This window comes from Hakea prostrata, chromosome 4 (assembly GCF_041222555.1).
Source record: "Hakea prostrata isolate BN-2017 chromosome 4, UWA_Hpros_2, whole genome shotgun sequence".
In the NCBI taxonomy this organism is placed as follows: Eukaryota; Viridiplantae; Streptophyta; class Magnoliopsida; order Proteales; family Proteaceae; genus Hakea; species Hakea prostrata.
In genome coordinates, this window is record NC_142603.1 from 49,170,504 (window position 1) to 49,185,697 (window position 15,194).

General features: G+C 38.2%; 1 protein-coding gene across 8 annotated transcripts in view; it reads right to left on the reverse strand.

The window, feature by feature from the left end:
• LOC149019316 (uncharacterized) overlaps positions 1–11,169 on the reverse strand; it is a 47,352-nt gene extending 36,183 nt beyond the window's left edge. For 7 of the 8 annotated variants that reach the window (XR_016173048.1, XR_016173046.1, XR_016173047.1 and 4 more), the window contains exons 1-8: positions 11,013–11,169; positions 10,529–10,651; positions 9,538–9,652; positions 8,563–8,721; positions 2,687–2,752; positions 2,491–2,580; positions 2,017–2,325; positions 1,512–1,609 (exon numbers count right to left, since the gene is read on the reverse strand). Coding sequence is in view for 4 of the 8 variants with exons in the window: in XM_089153344.1 (XP_089009470.1) it covers positions 1,512–1,609; positions 2,017–2,325; positions 2,491–2,580; positions 2,687–2,752; positions 8,563–8,721; positions 9,538–9,636 (821 nt within the window). In the remaining 4 variants the exon portion in view is untranslated. The remainder of the gene's footprint in view (positions 1–1,511; positions 1,610–2,016; positions 2,326–2,490; positions 2,581–2,686; positions 2,753–8,562; positions 8,722–9,537; positions 9,653–10,528; positions 10,652–11,012) is intronic. The other variant, XM_089153347.1, reaches the window with a different exon arrangement.
• Positions 11,170–15,194: the final 4,025 nt, after the last annotated feature.

The window sequence follows — 15,194 nt, forward strand, 5'->3', positions numbered from 1 at the left end:
CTAGTGGCATCGCATGATTCATATCATAGTAGATCAGGGGGTTTCCTCATGGTTTAGTGATCCATATCCCAAGCATGGTGGGAGATCTCGCAAGATCTCGGCAAGATCTCGCGAGATATCTTGGTTTTTTCATAAAACGAGATGAGATTAAGGGCGAGATCTGCGAAATGGGACATCTTGCTCGAGATCTCGCCATATCTCGCCATATCTCGCTATATCTCGCCCCAAATCTCACCATATCTCACTGAAACTCTCAATTTTTGCCCAATTTTTTGCGGATTTCAGCCAAAGTTTCACTTGCAACTACTCTGAGCACATCTACAACATCAAAGGAAGCTCAATCATCCTCTACTTGTCTTATGAACTTATGCATTAATGACTTATATAGAACTTTTAACGGTTGTATACTTTTATCATTCTATTCTCGAAAGTCAAGATTGTAATACTCATATGAATGTTATCTTGATGACATTTAAGTTACTGTATTTGATACACGTGATTTTTATTTATATGCTTTAATGGTTTTATATTACATGTTATATAATCTTGCATTCTCTAATTTTATATTACCTATTATATAATCTTGCATTCTCTAATCCTACAACATTTCGATTTCACACTATGGGTAGACTTAGAAATCATACTTAGGGTTGTTTTCTCACCAATCCAAGTCCACTAGTGTGTTCAAAAGGCCTTAAATAGGCTAAATACCAAGTTTTAGCCCAACTGGGACCCTAAAACCCATCGAGATGGGCTACTGAGTTGACGCCCAAAAAATGGCATATCTAGACCGAGATCTCGGTTTTTCATGGTAGTGAGATCGAGAGCGAGATCTCCTACCAGATCCCAAGATAGGTAGTTGGAGAACATTGTATGTCAGCTCCATTGGACTTTTAGTGAAACTGATACTAAGTGTAGTAATTATTGATATATATTAAATATTATGCAGATATTTTAGGACTTAAGGAGGATATTGATGTGATGATATCCTTGATGATTATGAATCTCTGACTATATGTTTGGATAATTCATCTCAGTACTCATTGAAAACTTTACACTGGTTATTATATGTCCTTTTGTACTTTAACTATGTGTAAACGTTTAAGATATGAAAAATCAATTGTATACTACCAATCAGGGGTCCAAATTCAAAAAACTAATTTTGCTACTTTTGCAATATGATCATTTGAATATGTTAACTAGCCCAAAATAGGGATTCTATGAAGTTTCAGGCTTTAATTTCGCCTAAAACCAACCAAAACTTGGTGGGAAAAATATCAAGTTTCTTATTGCTTGTCTCAGTTAGATCAAAGTACCAGTTGGGGTTTGCCGAATACATATACAAGAAAAATTACAAAGCAGGCATTTGGTACAAGGAACTCCTCTTATTTCATTTGAGAAAACACAATCATTTAGACAACAACTTTGCCAAAAGCGGAAAAAGGTATAAATCAACTAAATAGAATGAAATATACAAATTAATCAAATAAAATGAAATTCTGGTCACCAACCTCCCAGTAGGATCCAGAAGCAGAGCCCTTATGTTATCTGTATGCCCTCTTAGCTTCATGGTCTTTGAACCAGTTCTAGGGTCCCAAACACGGACAACCTACAAAGCACAATAGGTTACTTGAAAAATGCTAAATCTAATAATTATGGTTTCATACTGAGTCAACAACCCACTCAGAGCAAGCTTTAAGGGTGGGACCATGGGAGCACCCATACATTCGTGTAGGTGGCATCTAGGTTTACTATGCCCTTATCTGGTAGTTAATTGACTGGATTTAAGGCTAAAATTCGAAATGAGGTCAATCCAAACCATTCCCAATATGTTCAACAGTCCGAATTGATATCATCCATCCATTTAGCGCAACTAATTATGTCTACCTAGTGTAGACTAATGCACCAACCCATGAAACCAATATAGATGACATCATAATGGGAATCAGCATAACCAATAGTGAGAATATGGTAACACTAGAAAAAGGAAGATAACTTTTAACCATCACAATGTACCTTCTCAGTACCACCAGAAACAAGTATGCTTCCATCATCATTCATTGCCAACGCATAAACAGACTCTTTATGACCCTTGACAGCAATAGGACCATATCCATGTGGCTGAGTCTGGTGGAGTGTAATACTGCTGCTTGAACCAATAGAGCGTAAACTTGTAATAGGCAGCCCGGAGGTCCCAGAACCAATTATACCATTTGAACAGTCATCTTCCTTTGCATCAGTAGACATCGAAACTGGAACAACCGCAGCTTCAAGGTCCCATATGAAAACTTCCCCACCAAGGCCACCAGAGGCAACAATATTGCTCTAAAATGCATAACACTACAAAAGGATCACAAACTCATAGAAAGAAAATAGTAGTAACAATCACATCCAGCACATGATCATCAGATATTCAGATAAACAACATTTCTACAGTAAAAGTCGTTTTCATGCAAGAGATCAGGGACCTCAGATTGAGAAAGGAGTTACATTTTTCTGGGCTGAAGCAAGACAAGTAACATAGTCGGAGTGTTGCCGGAGAGTTCTAGTACAAGTCCCATCAGATGAGCAGTTCCAAGTCTAAGTATCCAAATGGAACAAGTTAATAATTTTTTTGGTACATGGAACAAGTTAATAATACACCAATGAGTGCAAACCAACAATTTTTTACTTATATAAAATGAACCTTGAGAGTGGTGTCTGAGGAGCATGACACAAGAATGTTGTCGCCCGCTAGGACTGCATCATTGACCTACATGACCAAGGGAATCATATTAGAACTAGGTAAAACCTAAGCAGCATCTGAGATATCCAAAGCTTGAGAACCTAAAGGGATATCCCAAGACAAAACGAAAAACCTAGTGCAGCAAATTTCAAGGAAATTCAAAACGTGACACATCAAGAGATACCTACTGACATAAAAAATGTAGGACAGAAGTAACAGAGCAGCATACCAATAAACATTGCAATTAGCTACTTCAGACATGAACAAGCACAAGCAAATATGCACTTCAATCAGCTAATAAAATACGAATGCAAGATAGTCATAAATACTCTGTGAATCATTTCAGCAACCACTATCCCCAGTTTGAACTACTTGGGTCACAAACAAGAATCACAGTCTGTTCTATCAGCGGTATTTTCTATTAAAACATCTTCTCTACTGCATTAAGCATACTTGCTTGCCAACTGAACCACCACAATATCAAATTTAGACCATCAAATTGAAAGAAATCACTCACTAGCTCAATAAATATACGTAGAAAGTGAACTACCATAATGTAGAACTTTTCCCTCTCACCTAAGAGGCTACCTCTGAAGCTCCCATACTGCATTTTACTTCTGATTGTACAATCCAAACGCGTAATATTCATCAATTGCAGCATCCTCTGTGCCTCCACCCAGGTGCACCCAACGGGTAGGGACAACCTAAACCCAATGATCACCACTTTTGGCAAAGGCAACAGGTACTGGAAATCAAGATCCCATACCATTGTTATGATGATGAATATTATGATGCCGCAACAATTCACATTTGCACAGTACTCAGCAACGTAAAAAGTAGGGTCTACGGTACATTAGAGGCTCCAATTGAAAGCCTCCTGCTCTTCCAGAAGGTTTCGTCCCCTCTGAAGCAAGGATTAGGTTCAGATAGAAAGGTTTCTGTGATGAGATCAAGTAATTTGTGATTTTTAATTGGAGCATTCAGCACAACATAATGTAGTTCTATATTGGAAACATGGTTAGAGAACTTGCCAGATCTTGGTGAGATCTCTCGAGATATTGGCTTTTTCAGTCAAGCAAGACGAGACAAGAGGTGAGACGAAAAACTAACATATCACATGGAGATCTCAGTTGTATTTTGAATATCTCGACAACATCCAGATTACCTTGGTCATATCATGGGTATGTCTCGGTCAAAGCTCAGCAAGATCTATCTCAGTGAGATCTTGGAATTTTAATGTAATTATGCCCATAATGTCGTGTGAACTCCGTAATTTGAACATTGATGATGAACATGTCCAATGTATAATATATCACAGTTCAAGTTTGCATCTTCACTTCTTCAGTGCAGCAGTTTCAAATTAGGAGTCTGATGCAGCACAACGAGCATTTACTGTTCATGCATAGTAAACTAGGAGATAATTCTTCATATTTGGTGGGCCCCAAGTCCAGCTTGCAAGGAGAGAAATTATTCATATTTGGTGGGCCTCAAGTCCAGCTTGTAAGGATATAAGATAGGGGATACTGTTCTGTGTGGGAGTCTCAGAGATAATGTGGGGTTATGTTATTTATTTACTAAAATAATTATGCAAGTGGAATTTTAGTTCTGGATAGGTTACATAGGAACAATTTTAGTCATAATTTTATGTTTCTTTTATTATTTAAATCCTTGTATTCAGCTTGATAAGGAATAATAAAGATATGAATTAAAGATTAAGTATTGTGTGTGTGTTTTAGCTCCAACCCCCCATCCTCTTTTTCTTGCCTTCTCAGAATTCTCCTTCTCCCTCTTCCCCCACTACTGGTTTGATTCTTCTCAAGTTTCTCCTTCTTCCCCCTATCTTCTTTAAACTTCTTCTCTATTTTGTCCCCCATTAAGATCGAAAATGAACTCACTTATATAGTTATTTTTTTTCATTAATCTGTGGCCACCACTGTGTTTAGAAGGCCTAACATAGGCTGGATAGCAAGTCCCACCCCAAAAGACCCTTATAAGTCAGCAACTTGGGCCATCCAGTTGGGAGGAAAACATTCCCAATCTCACCAAGATCTTGAATTTTTGGCCCAATGAGATGGCTGTCAAGAGCAAGTTCTCAATCTAGGAATGGAAAGGATCCAACTAGAAACCAATAAGCAGGACCTGAGATGAGCTCGTAAATTCAATTAGGTCAAGAATAGGTTTCAGGGTCAAATTAAGTTAGGGTTTGGCAGGACCTAAGGTTTGATGCTGGGATTATGTCAAGTTATTGCAAGTGAGTCTAACAGTGAATGTTTTATGATGTTTCTTTTTTATGAATAAAAAAAATTCATTAACCAGACGAGAGAAGGGGGGAGGAGATACAAATTACACCAACGGCAAGCCCAACCAAAAGAAAGAAAAGAACAAGGTTCAACGAATGGCAACACACCTAACAGCAAAGCAAAACAAGCAAGCAACTGAAGACAAAAGCAAACTAAACTAAATTGGATCAAGAAACCATAACCTAATTTCTCTCTATTCTTTTTCTTCTTTCTAGAAGACCTAAAGTCCACAATGAAATCTTCATCAACATGGTGAAGCACTTTGGTAGTGCAATTGCTTCTCCTAAAGCCGTCGCAATTAGTCTCAAAGCGCCCTCAATGACACCCTCAAAAGCAACAACGTTTCCATCACCATTGTTATGTCCTAACCCAAATTCTTATACCCAATTTCGAAGATGGACCCGCACCAACATAATTTGGTGGGCAACCCAAACGATGTGATGGAAGCAAAGGGCTTGACCCAAACCTACCCATCCCGATGGATTGACCCATTTACCCGATTGAAGTCTATATATGTACCTTATGTTCACTTACGAGGTCATTGAGAGATTTTGAGATTTTTCATTTTAGGGTTTTGGGTAAGAGTTCTTGTAGCACCGTTCTGGCAATTAGTTGAGAGATCTCCATTGTTTCCCTCTTCTACATAGTGGAATTTCTTCTTCTTCGTGGGTGGACATAGCACACCACATTAATGTGTAAACCACATTAAATTTTTCATTTTCTTTCTGTTTCAATTTGTTATTTCGTGGTGTTCATTCTAACAACCCTCAATAAGGCCAAATCCCTCCATGAAATCAAGAAGGGAGTCAAGATTGCAATGGGACCCTAGAATAGAGGGCTCTTCATCCGCAGCCTCCACTGGAGAATTCTCAGAAGTTAAAGCCACAGGGAAGCAAAGAAAGGAGTAGTGGCTGGAAAAGCTCTTAAGAAAGTTAGAGGTCCCTAGTTTGGAAGAGGTGAGCTCCCCACAAGGGATAGGGAAGGACGGAGGGATTTTAAGGGTTAGGTCATACCTAAAAGCAGGGAAGGGAGGTTGAAGAGAGATGGATGGATGGCCTAGAGGAAGGAGACGAAAGATGGGAGTTAGATGCAAGAAATGAGAGAGGCGAAGTAAGTGGGAGCCCACAAGACATGAAGAAGAGGGAGAGGTTTATTAATTAGGGCCTACAGGCAATGTGGGCCTACAAGTAAAATGAGAAAGAGGAGGTTTGAGGGGGAAGGGAGAGTGAGTGAGGAGCCCACCGGGAGAGGAGAGAGAAGGTGATCGAGTGAGGGATTCTCACAAAGAGGAGAATGAGTTTTAGGGGCTAGGGAAGGTTAAAAAAACTAACAAACAAAGAAGGCTACAAGTCGCAAGGTACTATATCCGACGAAGGAAGAAGGAGGTGACGGTAAGAAGATCCATGGTATTGCAAACTGTGACAGTTGTGCTTTCCAGGCAAAGCAACTTGCAAGAGTCAACAGTGGTAACAGCAACTCTAGGTTAGGGTGGATCAAGTGAGGATCTAGCCAATGGTGACCCAAAGACTGAGTTAACGATGGAGTTTCTTAAAGCACCATCAGGATCTCTTTCCACATTGAGCATCGATGGAATCGTCTTGCAAAGGAGGGTAACGACAAGCTCCACAATCAATAGAAGTGTTCCAACTTCATCCAAGGTCCATTCAAGGTCCAAATCAAGTACCACTGGAAGGCCTCATCTATCCCCTTCTCTTCCCATGTCTTTCTCCATGTTCTTAAATTTTTAGACTTTTAGAGAGACTCAAAATTCAAGGTCAAATATATGCCAATATAACCATTAGATTCATCCCAAACTTGAGATACCTCATCCCTCCAACCTTAGTGACCTTCCATCCCAATTGCAGCCTCATTTAACCAACCAAACCCTAGATCTGCCCATCCTTGTTATTGCCACCCTATTTTCCTCCAAAAATCAAGAAACCTAATATCTCCCAAACCACCCAACCAAAGTCATGGAAATTAAAAAGGTTACTCTAAGGATCAAAATATAAATTTCTTTAGGGCCTGTTTGGTTACATGAATCCAAAGATTTCAAATCTCTGAATTCACAAATGGGAGATTTATACTCGTTTGGTTGTGTGAATCCATGGACTCATGAAAGCTAGGGATTTACCTTTTTACAGTAAAAACGTGAATCTGTAGATTTATGGGTATGAGGTGAAATCCAGAGATTTCACCCCTACTATAAAAATACTAAGCATTTGAACCATTACTCCATAGATGTTTTTTCAGGATGATTCTACAGATTCATTCCAGAGATTTAGGCTAACCAAATAGTTAATTTTATGAACCATGACTCCATAGATTTGAAATCTCTAGATTTTTTAAATCTTCAGACTCAAGTAACCAAACAGGCCCTTAAAACTTTATCTCATTCCCCTAAGTTTTCATCCCATCTAAAATCTACCTTATAGGAAGGAATTTATCAACCTCCCAAGGGATGAGCTAAAGTATCCATTATATCCTAAATATTATTTAAGAGCGTACCATCACTAACCACAAAACCCAACTTAATCTTTTTTCCTAAAAAATCATCTTATCACAAAGCCCATATCACAAAGAACCCCAATATCCCATAACCAAAATTTCAAGAAACCCTTTCTTGGTTGGTCCCATATGAGTTGGGTATGGTAAAAGATCTCGGAAGCAATGGCTTTCACTGAATAGGGGCTGCGTCACCAACACCACAAACCCAAAACCACCAGCTCCAGGAGGATTCTTGCATAGTATTGGCATCCATGCAATACCTGATGGAATGTACACTGGTTCAAAGTTGCTTCACTTGAGAATAAAAGTGGATATTGCAGCTAATAGCTTTAGAAATCAAGTCCATGTGGGAGGGAAAGAGAATGTCTAACACAACTTAATACTTTTACTTTCAAGCAATGACTATTACACCCTTGAAAAATCAATGGAGAGAAAAGGGAAATTTTATTGTTCAAAAGGCTTTGGCTATTCATTAGCCATTAGCAACACAAATTTTCACTTCCAGTCTATCCTTGTTTAACTCAGGAACAAAGTAGTCTTGCACAAAAAGGAGCATACCAGTGCACAATGTCCCCACTATACGGGGCTGGAGAGTTATAATGTACCCAACCTTACCCCTAGATTACGCAAAGAGCCTGTTTCCAGGCTCAAACCAGTGAACAGTTGATCACAAAGGAGCAACCTTTACCATTGCAACTACGCCCGCCCTTGGTATTCTTGTGCACATCAGAAAAACAGATATCTTTGTGAGACGAATATCATGCTTTTGTCTTGAAACCATGAACATACAAGTATTTTATGTATTCACATACTTAATATGAAATTATGATACATAGTTATTATAGTGAGCCTTATCTCTTGCTTTGTAGGCAAAAGAAGAACCCGTCATACCAAGCGTTTGAAAACAAGAAAGGTTTCATATAGATTGAAGAGGATAGCAAAAGCTGTCATAGTTTCCATTTTGAGAAAATTGAGAAGGGGAGGTACCTCGAGAAAAGTACAAGTAAAATAGGACAAAAAGGAAAATACCCAATCAACATGAGACTCAAACGTAGCAGTGCAGGTGGCAGCATCGTCAGCCAGTGCCCATTTCTTCAGTGTACCATCTCGGCTTCCAGTGAAAAGATTATCACAACCATCAGGAACTGATCTCCTTAACAATGCCAAGCAATTTATCCCTGCAGAATGCTGCAAATAGACCAGAAGCAAAATGAGAGTAGTATACCCTAACAGGAAAACTGTAACCCATTCTTCACTCCCTTCTTATGAAATACAGAAAGTATTTCTCATTTTTCTCCTAAAAATTGTAAACAATATGAATGAGTAAAGAGAGAGAAGCACAAACATAATCCCCTGCAGCTGCCAGGAAAGTAGCCAACCATAAACAAATTCCAATTGATTATTGTAAAGCAATAGTACAAGCATTGGGTTGCCTAAAAATTCACTTCCTAATACACAATGATCATCAGATACATGGATAACTTCCACCTGCCCTTTACGGGTAAATTTTCCTTGAACTATTGATCGTGAAAAAAATATTTTGGAAAATCGAAGAACTCCTCACTGGCTATCTAATATTTAAAATGATACATGTTATACTGTTCAATGAAGTGCATAAAATTACTTACTTCCCCCTATTTCAACTTCACCACCAGGAAACAAAACAGCCATCCAAAAATATAATATTTTGCCCTTTTTAAAGGTCATGTTCCCAAATTTGTCTTTATTTTATCTTTTTACTTCTGCAGGGAACCAAAATAGGGACTCGCTGAAGAGATCCCAATGCAAATCAGACCGAAAAACACGAGAGCGCATAAGTATAAAAAATTTAGCATCCTCAAGTTATGGGAAAATATTAGATGAAAAAGACGACAAGACATCATCAAACTATATTCTATCATGAATGTAGTAGTTAAGTGCAATAAGTATGCTATCTTTATGCTTCCAAAAGGCCAGACTAGATAATAAGACAATGAGAATTAAAAGACGAAAATTTGACATCACCTTTTTGTCATCAGCATCGTTCAGCACATATGTCAACCTCTTTTCCTTCCTTGGGCGGGATGAGTTGGATGTGTTCCCTGCACTAGGTACACGGTGCATTGCAATAAGAAAAACCCTGAAACAGATCATGGTCACCGTAAGTTTATATTTACTACCAGTTAGAGCATAAAATAAACCAATTTATCCCGTAAGATTGACTCATCACCAAATTGAATAAGAATTAAAAACAAATTCGTCCTCCAACCCCAACCCCCCCCCCAAAAAAAAAAAAAGAGGAAAAAAGGAGAAAAAAAATCCTCACAGCTAATTCAATCAGTGTGAGAAAATATTTGGTGATGCAGGAAATAGAATTCTGCACCATAAATCAAAAATATAAACCATTATTAGTTTACTGAGCTATCAATTATTGGCAAAATTGAACACCATCACAAACATGTCCAAGTGCCGTTGTCTTTTTCGTCCCTTTTTTTTTTTTTTTTTTTGGGGGGGGGGGGGGTTAATAGTCCAAGTGCCTTTGTCATGTAAGCATCTTGGGGATGCATTCTTACATCCATGCTCCTCCTAACGTCTTGGTTCACCCTAGATACCATGAAAACCACGACTGGAAGCTCTTGGCATCAAAGCAGACTTGAGTGATCTATTGATCCATAGTTGTCCTACTCATCTCCTAGCCAGTATACTGATGACATGGACGTATCATATCATGTTCAAAAAGTACTTCACGATTTCATGATACACTGGCAGCTTCATTAAATGGGTAATTTCATCAGATGATAGCTAAAATAAGCTTAGAACAACTAGTGTACTTTGGGGATTACTTCAGCATGCTTCATGTCATAATGTCTTACCCCAACTTTCTTTTAAGATAAGTGAGAATTAGCACTAAGTCTGTTTGGCGGAAACTTCATCATTGCATTGACTAAAATTTTCCAACTAAATCCATAGTTAAACTCAATCTACAAGTAAAAACATTCAGTAGCTGCTTGCTTACTTGTCAAATCACTTCTGAATTCTGCAATGCTACAATATTCTGCAACACGGCAAGAAAAGATCGTCTTAGTTCCAATGCTAAGAACCACGCCACCAGCAATGGGTGTATCTCGAGCATCCAGCACTGTGATGAAGCAGAAACCATCGAAAATATATTAGGTTTCCTCAAAAATTGAAGAACCATGCGAACAATAAGAGGGTCTTCACAGGTATCAAAAAACAAACGGTGATAGATTATAAGATATCAACTGCAAAACTCCTAAAATACAAGTTTTCAAATTTATCCCCCTTTTTCTCTACGTATAACCCATCGATTATGTTTTGAATTGCAGACACTACAATCGAAGTGACAAAGCAAATCATCCAATATCATAGATTTTAAAACAATCATGAAAAAAATCTCGTCTGTACAAAACTGCAGAGGAAGACGAGATACCGGTAGAGCTACAAAAGAATTCAGAGAGAAATAGAATCAAGAGTGCAACCTTTTTCGATTCAATTGGAGACACGTTGAGAGTATCGCTCGTTTCTTACTTGTACAGCTCTGCGAACCAACAGGATTTCACTCCCGAAACGGAACCGAAGCCATTCTTTTATCTCAGAGCTCTGTTTGTAGTTATCGGAAAAAGATGTAAAAGATTAAAAGAGAAATAAATGGAAGTGGCCTTCGATTTGACTCAGTTTTGCTTTTCATCCACCATGTCATCGTCATAGGGGTAGTTTCGTCATTTTGTTTATTAAAATTTAAAAGAATGGATAGAATATCGCTAGGATGAGGGGATCTTCTTCCGACCTATAAAAACCGTCGGATTAGGATCGAGATTCAAAACAGTTGCATGGATGGTCTTTTACCATTATAGCCCGGAGTGTTTTGCTTGACTGTCTTGTGTTATCTGGGAAATGGTGAAACAGCAGTTTTGGTACACGGTACACCAGAGAATTTTTGGGTTTTGGCGAATTTGAAACCGTTCGATGCTTTTGATGTTGGGTTGTGATGTTCCAAAATTTTTGTTCTGGTATACCAGCGAATTTTTGGGTTTTGGCGAATTTAAACCGTTCGATGCTTTTGATGTAGAAATGTGTTCTTACAAATATTTTTAAATAGAAAAGGAATTTCTCAAAATAAAGCTCAGCCTTGAGTTTTTTACCAAATTGTCAATGTTTGATGAACCAATATATGTATGTTTTTATGGGGTACATTGACCAAATATATGCTAATTAAATAATATTTAATTGGTAAACATATTTTAGGCGCAATGGAAAGGAATGTTGTAACCGGGGGTGGGTGAATCCTCATAGATATCAGGTGTCCGCATATATAGAGTCAAAAGAGATATGGAGTCCGAAGGGGAGGGAGGTTTCCTTCGGGGCTTGAGAGTAAGTCAAATTCAAATTGGAATTTTTTATTATAGTGCATACGTGTGACAATGTAACTGATGCATTGGAATCCTTCCAAATAAATAAAAAGTTACACATTTTACATCCAAGGTATAATGTAACTTCATTTTTACTCATCAATTCGATCATCTAAAATTATTCATACAACCTCAGTTTTCTTAGCCTGTTTGGTTACATGAGTCTAGAAATTTTAAATATCTAGAGATTTTAAATTTATAGATTTCAAATCTGTGAAGTTATAATTTATAAAATTAACTGTATGGTTAACCGAATATGTGGAATGAAATCTTTTGGATTCATCTGTGATTTTTGTGAATGTGCAAATGTTTGATGTTTTTATAGTAGAGATGAAATCTCTGGATTTCACCCCGTACCCATAAATCTACAGATTCACGTTTTTATTGTAAAAAGATGAATCTCTAGATTTTATAAATCTAAAGATTTTCACAACCAAACAGGTATAAATTTTGCATTCAATTGCTCCAATCGGGAATGTGCGGGGACTTCACACCTTGATTTGCTCATTTGTTGAGTGCATTGGGTTGATATGGAAAAAGATAGGCCAACCTAAGTAAGGAGACGGACATTGATGGCTATGTATGATCAGATATGTTTGGTTGTCTAATTTGAAGGGAGTGTTTGAGAGAGTCATTGTACAAGCTACTATAGACGACGAGAGTGAAAGATCAATGGGAAAGAAGTGAAAAATGGAAGACATTAGTGGAGTAAGCTTTGAAGCAAATTAAAAACCTTTAAACCGTTCACCTTCTTCTAGAGGTATCAATAAAACCCTATTGACCCACCCCGGTCCAATTCTAGCCCTATTTTTTCAAACCCCAAGGGCAGGCTTGGATTACAAAATAATGAGCCCTGATAGGACGGTTTAGCCCTCAAACCAACCTGGCCCAACCCAACCCCACCCCACCCCACCCCACCCTATGTTAGTTTAATTTAATTAAAGTATATTAAAAGCTATTTAATACCAACATTATATACCAAAGCAATGTTGCTCAGTGGGTAAAACCAACAATTTTCAACAAATAGATGATGGGCTCAATTCTGCACCTCATACGCTTCTTGCATGGCCATTCTCTACATCCTCCGTGAGATTCTCCTTTTCTTGTTTCCTATAAGTCTTAATTTCTTCTTCACTTTCATTGAAGTTCTACAGTTCACACTTCCTTCTGCAATCACACATCCTTTGCGATTCCATTTCACTCTTCTTTTCGCATGACTTAAGAGCAAAGCTAGGGATTGTTATTGCTGATTCTTGTCCCAAGGTGCAGCCTCAACGCCCTAAAACTACACCAAATCCTCACTCTTTCCATGCTACGATGCCTCTAGCCACTGGTGCTCCACCAATTCAAGCACTCTCCTAGAACAGTTCGTGACATTGGTGATACCCTAACTTCTGATGAGGTCAAAGAATAGGCTTTATGTGTGGATTTAGAGTCCACAGTGGTAAGAAGTGATTACTATCCAACCTTATCATCAGCAAGCCGTCACACTGCACTAATTACAGCATGGAACTTGTGGGTTTCTCTCAACTTTCTCTAGTGGTTGACCAACAAAACCAAGCAGTTACCCATCATATGTCAAACTCATTGGAGCATGGAATTTTATCTTAGCTGTAGGAAATTTCTCTATCTCAAGGACCCCATAAGAAACACTTTCTTCTCCACCATAAAATACTATTACGTCTTCTCTCTCTCTCTCTCTCTCTCTCTCTCTCTCTCTCTCTCTCTCTCTCTCTCTCTCTACTTGCCTCTGCTCTTGTCAACTATGTTCACAATGTCGCTAATAAACATTCCTGACTCTCCTTTGATGTGATGGACCGTGACTCTACATGCTTTTCACCCTCTTCAACTAAAAAAACACTGGTGGGTACTTGTGGGTAACCATGAAAAAAAATCAGTTGGAATTGTCAAAAGTTTGAGACCCCTGATAGATAGTTTGTATATTGCAATCGCTCTCATGCTCTGAAGATGCTGAATTTAATTTTCATGACGGAGACTAAATGTAATGTGTCAATATTAAAAAGATTGTGTCACGGGGTTCGTATGGATGTATTTTTACTGGATACCCCTCTAGTGGTGCTTCTGGTGGGTTAGGGCTGATATGGAGATATTATGTAATATGATCATATTTTGGATGCTTATGTATACTTAAGATGTGTCTATGGTGATCCAATTTGTGGTCATTGTCAATTTGTATGGGAGAAAATTAAGGAGCTTGGTCATGGATGTATTATATGTTGGGTTCTTGTTGGTGACTTCAACTCTTATTTACAGTAGTGTTATAAATTAAGATGGTCTTCTTACGCGTACGGGTAATGCGTCACCATTTCATGAGATGACTAGCTAAGTTTTGTGGACTCTCTGATATCCAATGACATGGTATGAAGTTTACTTGGTCAAACAAGTGAGTTGGTGACGCAAATATTTGGATTTGGCTAGATCATGTTATGGCAAACCAAGCTTGGTCAATGGCATTTGCAAATGTGACATTGTTTGTCAACACTCCTAGTAGCTCGGATCGTTCACCTTTGGTGTTTGGATTCGGTGGGTGATCCCATTTTGTTTTGAAGTAATGTGGTTTTATCACCCAACCAATGTGGTTTTATATCCCATTTTGTTTTGAACTTCGATGGATACAAACCCACTTCCCTGGATCATCCCTTATGAGCAAGATTCGTTGCTTCAGTTTCACAGTAACAATCTACCGGATCTAGCAGGCTAGAAATCACAAGCTATTATTTCTACTCCCTCCCTCCTAGCTCGGATCATCTCTGACACAAGTCATCGATTCATGCATGCCAAAGAAGGTGTGGAGGATACCGCTCATAGCAGGGACTTCTTCCATCGATGGAAAATTCAGGTTTGTTGTTCCATTGGCTTAAAATGAAGGTGTTGTCATTGTTGACAACTTAAGTGAGAGTATTAAGATGTTTGAGTGGTTCATTAGTTGGGGTCAAATCAAGTTGGTTCTGCAAAGTATTGAAGCTGGTTCAACCAATAGTTCTTTGATATGGGTTTTCGATATGGTATAACAACATACATTGGGCTTTGATATGATACAGCTACACACAAAAATGAAGGTTCCTTTTGCAATCGTTTTTATATAAAAAAAAAAAAATTAAAAAAAGAGGGTTTTTTGTAAGTTCCTTTTGCAATCGTTTTTATATGGAGAAAAAAAAAAAAAAAAAAAAAAAAAGATTGCTGCAACGTTTTGGGAAAGTAGATTTGAGAGAAAAAAGAGAAGACATTGCT